Genomic DNA, 12,056 nt, shown 5'->3' with positions numbered 1-12,056 from the left:
CAGCTCCTATTATTCCTGATGTCCATACAGATGCACCATGGGCCCTGCAGTGCAGTCAGACGCTCTGTTCTGACCATCTGACTGTTACAGTGAGTGAAAGGCAACATCTGTAATACAGATGAGCCAAGTTACCTCCCAAAAGGCAGCTGCTGTGCTTGGAGTGGAATGAAACAGGTGCTGGCATTCATTTTAATTTGAAAGAGTTTGTGTTCATATTTTATAGCCATTCTATGAGGTGTTGGTAGTTAAGCAGAAGAAAATGCAAGGCAGCTGTACTCTGGCGAGCACTGGCCAAACTAAAGCAATGGTAAAACACTTCGATAGAGAACCTCTTCTGCAATATCTCTAACAAACCAGGTGGTGGTCCTGGAAAGCAATGGGGACAGACAGTGTTTGCTGTTCGTCAGCACTTTAACTAAATAATTAAGAATATTTGTGTAAAACCAGGTGAGTCATGTGCCTGACATTTTAAAACTGCAGCTTTCTGCTGTTTGGGATTGCTGCTGCTGAGCGGCTCTGACTGATACAGAACAAACAGTAGGACCTAAGCCTTGGTTAATAATGGTTGAATCGTCTGGTAAGCTGTCTCTCTTTCATCTTTAAAAGACTTGACAGACTAACATGAACGTCGGCCGTGCACAGCAGGTGCGTCGCGAGTCGTCCTATCGCCTCACCACAGAACGTCGGCCGTCATTTTCTGTTCATTTCCAGACAATAATACATGTTGAATCGCCATAGTTTGTTGACACCCAGCAGGTGATCTACTGTACGACTGATGTTCATTATGGTGTGTCGTGTCAGTTCAGACTGGTGGGGGACGAGCAGACCTACTGTAGTGCACTGTAAGTGAAGAGTTTATTTCCAAAATTCTATAAAATCAACCAATTTTAAGTGTTTTTTTTTATATCTGATGTGAATGCTTATGGGTGTTCTCAGTTTATTAATTTATAGATTTTAGATGTGTATGAAAATGTGTTTTTTTGCAAAGCGCTATATATCCATTGTTTATCTAAAATTGAATGTTCATATCCTGCATATTTGACTGTGATATGTGATTGTTCACCTAGCTATCTTAAGATGAATGTATTTACTGTAAGTCACTCTGGATAAGAGCATCTGCTAAATTACTAAAATGTAAATGTTTTTCATAAAGATCTCATATTACTGTATTGAATAAAAAAGTATTATATATATACAGTGGGGAGAACAAGTATTTGATACACTGCCGATTTTGCAGGTTTTCCTACTTACAAAGCATGTAGAGGTCTGTAATTTTTATCATAGGTACACTTCAACTGTGAGAGACGGAATCTAAAACAAAAATCCAGAAAATCACATTGTTTGATTTTTAAGTAATTAATTTGCATTTTATTGCATGACATAAGTATTTGATACATCAGAAAAGCAGAACTTAAATATTTGGTACAGAAACCTTTGTTTGCAATTACAGAGATCATACGTTTCCCGTAGTTCTTGACCAGGTTTGCACACACTGCAGCAGGGATTTTGTCCCACTCCTCCATACAGACCTTCTCCAGATCCTTCAGGTTTCGGGGCTGTCGCTGGGCAATACAGACTTTCAGCTCCCTCCAAAGATTTTCTATTGGGTTCAGGTCTGGAGACTGGCTAGGCCACTCCAGGACCTTGAGATGCTTCTTACGGAGCCACTCCTTAGTTGCCCTGGCTGTGTGTTTCGGGTCGTTGTCATGCTGGAAGATCCAGCCACGACCCATCTTCAATGCTCTTACTGAGGGAAGGAGGTTGTTGGCCAAGATCTCGCGATACATGGCCCCATCCATCCTCCCCTCAATACGGTGCAGTCATCCTGTCCCCTTTGCAGAAAAGCATCCCCAAAGAATGATGTTTCAACCTCCATGCTTCACGGTTGGGATGGTGTTCTTGGGGTTGTACTCATCCTTCTTCTTCCTCCAAACACGGCGAGTGGAGTTTAGACCAAAAAGCTCTATTTTTGTCTCATCAGACCACATGACCTTCTCCCATTCCTCCTCTGGATCATCCAGATGGTCATTGGCAAACTTCAGATGGGCCTGGACATGCGCTGGCTTGAGCAGGGGGACCTTGCGTGCGCTGCAGGATTTTAATCCATGATGGCGTAGTGTGTTACTAATGGTTTTCTTTGAGACTGTGGTCCCAGCTCTCTTCAGGTCATTGACCAGGTCCTGCCGTGTAGTTCTGGGCTGATCCCTCACCTTCCTCATGATCATTGATGCCCCACGAGGTGAGATCTTGCATGGAGCCCCAGACCAAGGGTGATTGACCGTCATCTTGAACTTCTTCCATTTTCTAATAATTGCGCCAACAGTTGTTGCCTTCTCACCAAGCTGCTTGCCTATTGTCCTGTAGCCCATCCCAGCCTTGTGCAGGTCTGCAATTTTATCCCTGATGTCCTTACACAGCTCTCTGATCTTGGCCATTGTGGAGAGGTTGGAGTCTGTTTGATTGAGTGTGTGGACAGGTGTCTTTTATACAGCTAATGAGTTCAAACAGGTGCAGTTAATACAGGTATTGAGTGGAGAACAGGAGGGTTTCTTAAAGAAAAACGAACAGGTCTGTGAGAGCCGGAATTCTTACTGGTTGGTAGGTGATCAAATACTTATGTCATGCAATAAAATGCAAATTAATTACTTAAAAATCAAACAATGTGATTTTCTGGATTTTTGTTTTAGATTCCGTCTCTCACAGTTGAAGTGTACCTATGATAAAAATTACAGACCTCTACATGCTTTGTAAGTAGGAAAACCTGCAAAATCGGCAGTGTATCAAATACTTGTTCTCCCCACTGTATATATATACACATATATATATACACACACACACACATATACATACATACATACATATATACAGTACATACACACAGATTTGTACAGTTCTTTATAAAAAAAAATGTAGGCTAGTTATTGGTTACATTTGACCTATTCTGAAAGTGAGGCGGATATATAGCATTTTGCTAAATAAGACATGATTATTTGTGTATCTGAAATGAAACCATCAAGTGATAGACAAAAAAATTATAATCTTTGAAAAACCCCATACCATAATTAGATGGTGAAAAAAAACACACCAATCTCTTTCATACACTGAACAAAAAATGCAACATGCAACACTTTCTAAGATTCACAGTTCAAATAATGCCAATTGAAATAAATTAATTTAGGCCCTAATCTATGGATTTAACATGACTGGGAATACAGATATGCATCTGTTGGTCACAGATACCTTAAAAAAAGGTAGGGGTGTGGATCAGAAAACCATTCAGTATCTGGTGTGACCACCATGTGCCTCATGAAGCACAGCACATCTGCTTCGCATAGAGATGATCAGGCTGTTGATTGTGGCCTGTGGAATGTTGTCCCACTACTCTTCAATGGCTGTGCGAAGTTGCTGGATATGGGCAGGAACTGAAACACACTGTTATACACATTGATTCAGAGCATCCCAAACATGATCAATGGGTGACATGTCTGGTGAGTATGCAGGCCATGGAAGAACTGGGACATTTTCAGGAATTGTGTACAGATCCTTGAGACATGGGCCCATGCATTATCATGCTGAAACATGAGGTAATTGTGGCAGATGAATGGCAAGACAATGGACCTCAGGATCTCGTCACGGTAACTGTGCATTCAAATTGCCATTGATAAAATGCAATTGTGTTCATTCCGTAGCTTAAGCATGCCCATACCATAACCACAACGCTGTCTGCCATCTGCCCGGTACAGTTGAAACCGGGATTCATCAACGAAGAGCACACTTATACAGTGTGCCAGAGGCCATCAAAGGTGAGCATATGCAGACTGAAGTCGGTTACGATGCCGAACTGCAGTCAGGTCAAGGTCCTGGTGAGGACGACACGCACGCAGATGAACTTCCCTGAGACGGTTTCTGACAGTTTGCGCAGAAATTATTCAGTTGTGCAAACCCACAGTTTCATTAGCTGTCTGGGTGACTGGTCTCAGACCATCCCGCAGGTGAAGCAGCTGTCTGGGTGACTGGTCTCAGACCATCCCGCAGGTGAAGCAGCTGTCTGGGTGACTGGTCTCAGACCATCCCGCAGGTGAAGCAGCTGTCTGGGTGACTGGTCTCAGACCATCCCGCAGGTGAAGCAGCTGTCTGGGTGACTGGTCTCAGACCATCCCGCAGGTGAAGCAGCTGTCTGGGTGACTGGTCTCAGACCATCCCGCAGGTGAAGCAGCTGGATGTGGAGGTCATGAGCTGGTGTGGTTACACGTGATCTGCGGTTGTGAGGCTGGTTGGACTTAATTCCAAATTCTCTAAAATGACATTGGAGGTAGCTTATGGTATAAAAAGTAACACTCAATTCTCTGGCAACAGATCTGGTGGACATTCCTGCAGTCAGCATGCCAATTGCACACTCCCTCAAAACTGCACATTTTAGCATGGCCTTTTATTGTCCCCCAGTACAAGGTTCACCTGTGTAATGATCATACTTTTTAATCAATTTCTTGATATACTGCACATGTCAGGTGGATGGATTATCTTGGCAAAGGAGAAACACTCACTAACAGGGATGTAAACAAATTTGTGCACAAAATTTGAGAGAAATAAACCTTTTGTGCGTTTGGAAAATTTCTGGGATCTTTTATTTCAGCTCATGAAACATGGGACCAACACTTCACATGTTGTGTTTATATTTAGTGTAATTTATTTAAACAATACAAGTAAATTTACCTACATTTCTGAATTGACATATAGCGTTTCTGAATGAAACTCTTCCAAGTATTCCATACCTCGTAGTGGGCGATCCTCTGGGACTCAGAGATGAGCTGAGCGCTGCACACTTTGCAGTAGGTGTCTGTGAAAAGCCCTTGGTCCACTTCTGTAGACTTCATCTGGTGGGAGAGAGGAGAGTCAAACAACTACATGAAATGTAACACTGGGTTGGGCATTTTTAAATGAGGAACTTTAAAATAGCACAGGATATAATATGCTTGAATGGATCAAGTGCAATGAAGGGACATAATGGAGCAAGTCAATTATAATGTAATACTAACATAGTTGTTTAATCAATATTACATTATATCTAGCACTGTGATGGCAATAACAAATGCAGAGTAGGTTATTTCTTCCTTCCAGCAGTCAGTCATAACAGAATATTATGTTGAATCAATAAATACATTTCCAGGTAGCAGGTCAAGCCTATATCAAGGCAATAGTAAATAAATTAATGAGACTGAAGCCCTGATAGGATTCATCTTGGAAATTCATAGAACTAAATTACTGAACTTCATCTGGGGGAGATTTGGAAGGAAACGGCAAGATGCCCCCCCCCCCACACTCTCCAGCAACTGAGTTAGGAAGGATGCCTGCATCATTAATTACACTTTGGATGGTGTACCAATACACCCAGTCAATACAATGATGCAGGCATCCTTCCATTGACTGGGTGTATTGGTACACCATCCAAAGTGTAATTAATAACTTATTCATGCTCAAAAGGTATATTCAATGTCTGCTTTTTTTATTTTTACCCATTTACCGACATGTGCCCTTCTTTGCGAGGCATTGGAAAACCTCCCTGGTCTTTGTGGTTGAATCTGTGTTTTAAATGCACTGCTCGACTGAGGTACCGTACAGATAATTGTATGTATTGGGTACAGAGATGAGGTAGTCATTCAAAATCATGTTAAACACTATTACTGCACACAGAGTGAGTCTATGCAACGTATGATGTGACTTGTTAAGCACATTCTTACTCCTGAATTGATTTAAGCTTGCCATAAAAGGGTTGAATACTTTAAAAATTAACATAACACTTAATGGGGTATTGTGCATAGGCCGGTGACAGAACATCTCAATTTAATCCATTTTAAATTCAGACTAACATAGGGTTGCAAAGGGTCGGAAACCTTCTGGTAAATGGGAGGTTAAGCCCGGGAATTTGGGGAATTTTGCTCAAATTTTAAAAAAAGTTACCTTTTTTGTGGGATACACATAAGGCAATTCTGGGTCTTGTGGCATATTTTGGTGAAACTATCCCCAATTCAATGGAATTGCTACCCTCTGCATGCACAGTGCATTCTTCCATCACATGTGCAGTGCACTCTTCCATCACATGTACAGCTGATTCTCAATATCTTGCACACTAATGAGATGCTATTGAGCCCACACTACTACACTGTCTGAGCCAAGGACTACATGCTTTCTGGAAAGTTTTGATTACAATACTGGGTGGGGTGAATATATTTTATATGACATACATAATTTTTTTGTTAACTAGTAAATAGTAGCCTGCAGCAAAGTGTGTTTAAACAATTTCTAACTTGTTAACAATTTCTGTTAGTTAGTTTTTGCTACCATGTGGGTTTTAGCTTGCTTGAGCCTGCTAACTGAGGAGTCTTAAGTCACCTGTTCCCATACATGTTTCATTTTAAAACATTTATCTTACAAAGGAGTTGTTTAATCTAACTGCTTAACTATTTATCTGTACATGGAATTGTATGTTGTTTTTATACAAAAAAAATCTAATCTTTACAGGAAAATGCCAAGGGTACTATCTGATGTGTGGAGACGTTTCACTGCAGCTAATGTAGAAGGAAAAGCTGTGGTCATTTGCAAATACTGTGCCAAATCATATGTGAAGAATGCAACAATGTTGCAGAATCTGGCCAAGAGCATAAAGTTCCCTCAGTGCTCACAACAAGCAACCTCTGACAAAAGTCCCTCTACTTCTATTTGAGGTGAAAATGATTTATCAGATACCGTATCGATAGCAACAGCTCATGGTCCTCCTGAAATCATACGTTTTTTTTGAGTCAATGGAGGAACGTAGTCAGAGAAATGCTGATGAATGTCTTGCCCACAGGCAACGTGTACTGGAAGAGATTTCTAAATGTTCTTCGCCCAGCATACACCCCTCCAACCAGACATGCTTTATCCACTCATTTGCTGGATGTAGAGTTCAACAGAGTTCAAGTGAAGGCCAAGCAAATCATAGAGAAAGCAGACTATTGCAATCTCTGATCGCTGGTCGAATGTTCGTGAACATGGAATAATTAACTACATAATTTCCACCCCTCAACCAGTATTCTACAAGAGCACAGACGCAAGGGACAACAGACACACCGGTCTCTACATTGCAGATGAACTGAAGGCAGTCATCAATGACCTTGGACCACAGAAGGTATTTGCACTGGTGACAGACAATGCTGCGAACATGAAGGCTGCTTGGTCTAAAGTGGAGGAGTCCTACCCTCACATCACACCCATTGGCTGTGCTGCTCATGCATTGAATCTGCTCCTCAAGGACATCATGGCACTGAAAACAATGGATACACTACAAGATAGCCAAGGAAATGGTTAGGTATGTGAAGGGTTATCAAGTTATAGCAGCAATCTACCTCACCAAGCAAAGTGAGAAGAATAAGAGCACCACATTGAAGCTGCCCAGAAACACCCATTGGGGCGGTGTTGTCATCATGTTTGACAGTCTCCTGGAGGGGAAGGAGTCTCTCCAAGAAATGGCCATTTCACAGTCTGTCGAGTATGTTGGCAAGAGCATCCTGCCTGGTGCAGAGATCAACAAGGCCTATGGTGTCATCACTACCGTGTCTCACAACCTTGGCCTGGATGAAGGCAAGGTTCTTGGCAGTCTGGCAAAATACACTTCCAAGCAAGGGCTTTGGGGTGGAGATGCAATATGGCAGTCGTGCCAACATATCTCATCAGCCACCTGGTGGAAGGGACTTTGTGGATCTGAGGCTCTTTTCCCTGTTGCCTCCATCATCCTCCAAATCCCACCAACATCAACCGCCTCAGAGCTCAACTGGTCCTTATTTGGAAACACACACACACACACACACACACAAAACAGGCTGACCAATTCAATGGTTGAAAAATTGGTGGCCATCCGGGCAAATTTGAGGCTATTTGAGCCTGACAACGAGCCATCCTCAACAAGGTTGGAAAGTGACAGTGAAGATGAGGCCTCAGAGTCTGATGATCAAGAGGTGGACATTGAGGAGGTCCAGGGAGAAGACATGGAAGCCTGAGAGGAAGACAACCAAAGCTTTAGTTTCTAGACTATCATTTTACAGATGTATGTTGAAAAGGTTTTTGGGAGATGTGATGGATCATTGGGGATCATACAATATTCCCTTACTTTTGTTGTTCAGTGAAATCATCCCATGTGAATAGTTAACTAATTTAATTAAAGTTCAATTTGTAACTAAATTATATTTTTTCTATTAGAAGGATTTAATAATTTGCAATTATGTCTACATAAGGTAAAAGGTTTATGTTCCTGTCTCCATATGATATGGTAACTATATCCAATGCAAAAAACATCTACATTTAAAATGGTATTAATTAATTAATAAATTCCCATATATTCCCGTTAATTCCCACAGAAAGTTTCCACCACTGAATATTCCCCAAAATGTGCAACCCTAGACTAACACAACAAAATGTAGAAAAAGTCAAGGGGTGTGAATACTTTCTGAAGGCACTATAACTAATAAATGCCTTGTGAGCTTAATTCAACTGTCGTACCCCATCAGAACCCAAAATATAAGCTGGCTTTACGCCTTTGTTTGTAAACAATGTAACCTTATCACCTCAAAACCTGGTTAAAACTATAATTTTGATATCATAGATGGTCAGTCCTTGCATCCATAGCTCAGTCTATGAATTTGAGAGTGGTTACATTTCTGTGATCTGTAATAAGCATGTGGCTCAGGGGCCCAAATCAAAACTAGTGCACTATATAGGGGATAGGGTACCAATTGTGACGCAATTGCTATAATCCTCTAAACTCCATCACCCCACCAAACTCTATATACTTAAAGGCCAACCTGTAACCCTTTACACTCATACCCTTATACAGGTTGAAAATGGCAGATTTGGGCACTAATAAGCACCTACATTGGAACGTAGTGGCTGTAGAGCTCTGGCTCTGTTCTTCACAGCGCTGAGTGGGATTTGACTGACAGCCATTCTGATGTGACGTTGAGGACTATAATAAATACCGCTTTGATGTCATACAAGCAAACCAAACACCGGTGAGTACAAGGTATGGGATATACAGGGTCAACATTTACCATCACTACTTTTGATGTACAGTTACAAGATGACATGAGGTCATACCCAGGGTTGTTCTGAACACGAGTCTATTTTTGTTTATTTTAAAAGAAAGAAATGCTGCTTGACACACGCACCTGAATGCACTCATGAGTCCTTTCTACGCGTGCCAAAATTAGGATCTGTTTCCTTGAATTGCCTTGTGAAAGTCTAACACTGTAAGATTGTATTTATAACTTCGCTATTCATGTTGGCAATAGAATAAGCTTTCAAACCCACCTGACCCAGATTTATAGTGGATCGTTTTTTAGATTGCGTAAACAACAACAGTAACTGTGTGATGGCGGGGATGCAGGGTTGTGTTCCAAATGAAACAACTATGTGTGCTTACTCTAGTACCTTATAGTTTAAGACTCTTCTTTGAGTCATAAAAATGTATTGAAATTGCTTAGTAACTATGCACACTTTGGAGAGGTGGGTGGCCACTTGTAGACACCAGTTAGTCCTCTCATCTTATGTTGCACCTACCCCACATTTTCCAGGAATAGTCATGTTACTAAATGTATTCAGAGTACTTTCTGATTCGTTATCAACAAATGCGGCGAAAAGTACAGTAAATGTAAAATGCACATAAAATCAAGAGTAATGTTTGGATTCAGTCGTGTCAGGTGAACTGTTGTGTACTCAACTTTGGTCTCACTAGTTTCCCATTACCTACAAACTGATCCCTTTCAATTGCTACCATGGTTATGCATATGCTTTTAATATTTCTTCTGTAAGAAACATTTCAATTTATCCCTATCCATATAGGCCAATTCCCACAAGTGTAAAGGGCTAAAAGAGAATATCACCACATACTTAAATAATACGAGATGAATCCTAACATTAAAAAACATATCTTATGTATGTAATGTCTTCTTTATACAAAAGTTTGGACATATTCAGTTATTTGTTCCTTATTGGCATCTCCAAATCACTAGCCTTAAATAAAACAAATAGGCCCACATAACACTGGTATTGGAAAAGCATTTGGGTACGTGTTGACCTACAGGAAATAGCAGGTGAACAATCTAGCAATAAACTTTTCTGCCTTAGGGTGGCCCATACATCGCTCCTTTTTCTCTTTCTATCCATGATTATGTGTAAATAAATCATGAGCCCATTGGATGGAGACAGATCCTCCAGATTATTTATTTGTGTAGCCTGCCCTGGAGTAACAGGTACAGCAGACGGAAGTCGTGACAGTACTCCTCCTTGACGCGCGGCTCCAGCAGCACGCCGACGCCGGCCTCGGGGATGACCCGGAGGGTGAGGTGCAGGGCGATCCAGACGGAGACGGTGGAACTCTCACAGCATTGAAGGGTCCAACACATCCTCCACCGGAACCCAGCACCTCTCCTCCGGACCGTACCCCTCCCACTCCATGAGGTACTGAAGGCCCCTCCCCCGACGCCTCAAATCCAGTATAGAGCGAACGGAGTACGCCGGGGCCCCCTCGATGTCCAGAGGGGGCGAAGGAACCTCCCGCACCTCAGACTCCTGGAGCGGGCCAACCACCATCGGCCTGAGGAGAGACACATGGAACGAGGGGTTAATACGGTAATCAGGGGGAAGCTGTAACCTATAACAAACCTCGTTCACTCTCCTCAGGACTTTAAATGGACCCACAAACCGCGGGCCCAGCTTCCGGCAGGGCAGGCGGAAGGGCAGGTTCTGGGTCGAGAGCAAGACCCGGCCTCACTGCAGTGATGGTCTGCGCTGGCTTTCTGGCCCAGCACGGCCCGCTGGAGGTGAACATGGGCGTCATCCCATGTCTCCTCCGCACGCCTGAACCAGTCGTCCACCGCAGGAGCCTCGGTCTGGCTCTGGTGCCTTGGGTAGAGCGGCGGGTGAAAACCTCGAAATGGTCCAAGCGCCGCATCTCCTTCTTCCCACACGGCGTTGGCCCACTCCAATGCTTTTCCAGAGACACAAGACGAGGGCGGACACCTTCTCACGACCTGAAGCAGCCGGGTGGACGGTTGCCAGGTAAAGGTCGAGCTGCAACAGGAAACCCTGGCAACGTGCAACCGTCCCGTCATACTCCTGGGAAAGGGAGAGACAAATCCCACTGGGACCGGGTGAAGGTGGGAGGCGAGTAGTGGAGACCCCGGTTGTGCTGGTGGAGGAACTCCCTGTCTCACCCAGCGGTCCATAGTTTGGACAATGTGGTCCATGGCGGCGCCGAGATGGTGGAGCATCGCCGCATGCTCCCGGACACGCTCCTGCACCCCTATTCCAGGGGCACCTGCTCCTGCTGACTCCATATGTTGTGGTGTGGGATTCTGTAGCGGGGTGCGTAATTGGCGGCAGAGAAGTCAGGCGCAGGAGAGCAGAACTGGGTAATAACCAGAGATGTATTAAGCAAGCCAACGGCATCCAGACCAACAAGATAAATAGGCACAAAAATAACCCGTCGTGCACTCACGGGGAACGTGTACAAGCACTACAATAAACAATCCCATACAAAGACATGGGGGGAACAGAGGGTTAAATACACAACAAGTAAATGAGGGAATTGAAACCAGGTGTGTGGAAAAACAAGACAAAACAAATGGAAAATGAAAAGTGGATCGACGATGGCTAGAAGACCGGCAACGCCAACTGCCGAGAGCCGACCGAACAAGGAGAGGATCCGACGTCGGCGGAAAATCGTGACAAACGCCAATGTGTGTCACGCATGGCAACCATTTTTGTGCCAGAACGCTCACCACATATCAGCTATCAGGTGGAGAAGTGAGGAGTGATATATGCCAATTAGGAATGAGGGGGATGATTAGGTGGACATGATGGAATGGGGCCAGGTTGGGAATTTACCCATGACACCAGGGTTAACACTCCTACTCTTACGATAAGTTTCATGGGATTTGTTATGACCACAGAGAGCCAGGACATGCATTTAACGTCTCATCCAAAAGAATGCACACTCTGCAGGGCAAAGTCCCCTTCACTGCCCT

The 12,056-nt window shown here is 43.3% G+C and overlaps 1 protein-coding gene across 1 annotated transcript in view; it reads right to left on the bottom strand.

The window, feature by feature from the left end:
• Positions 1 to 12,056, bottom strand: part of LOC139545148 (zinc finger matrin-type protein 4-like) — a 209,002-nt gene that overhangs the window by 178,393 nt on the left and 18,553 nt on the right. The window contains exon 2 of the mRNA XM_071352592.1: positions 4,773 to 4,874. Coding sequence (XP_071208693.1) covers positions 4,773 to 4,874 — 102 coding nt within the window. The remainder of the gene's footprint in view (positions 1 to 4,772; positions 4,875 to 12,056) is intronic.

The sequence above is a fragment of the Salvelinus alpinus genome, chromosome 19 (genome assembly GCF_045679555.1).
Source record: "Salvelinus alpinus chromosome 19, SLU_Salpinus.1, whole genome shotgun sequence".
NCBI classification, from domain to species: Eukaryota; Metazoa; Chordata; class Actinopteri; order Salmoniformes; family Salmonidae; genus Salvelinus; species Salvelinus alpinus.
This window is presented reverse-complemented; position numbering and strand designations above follow the sequence as displayed.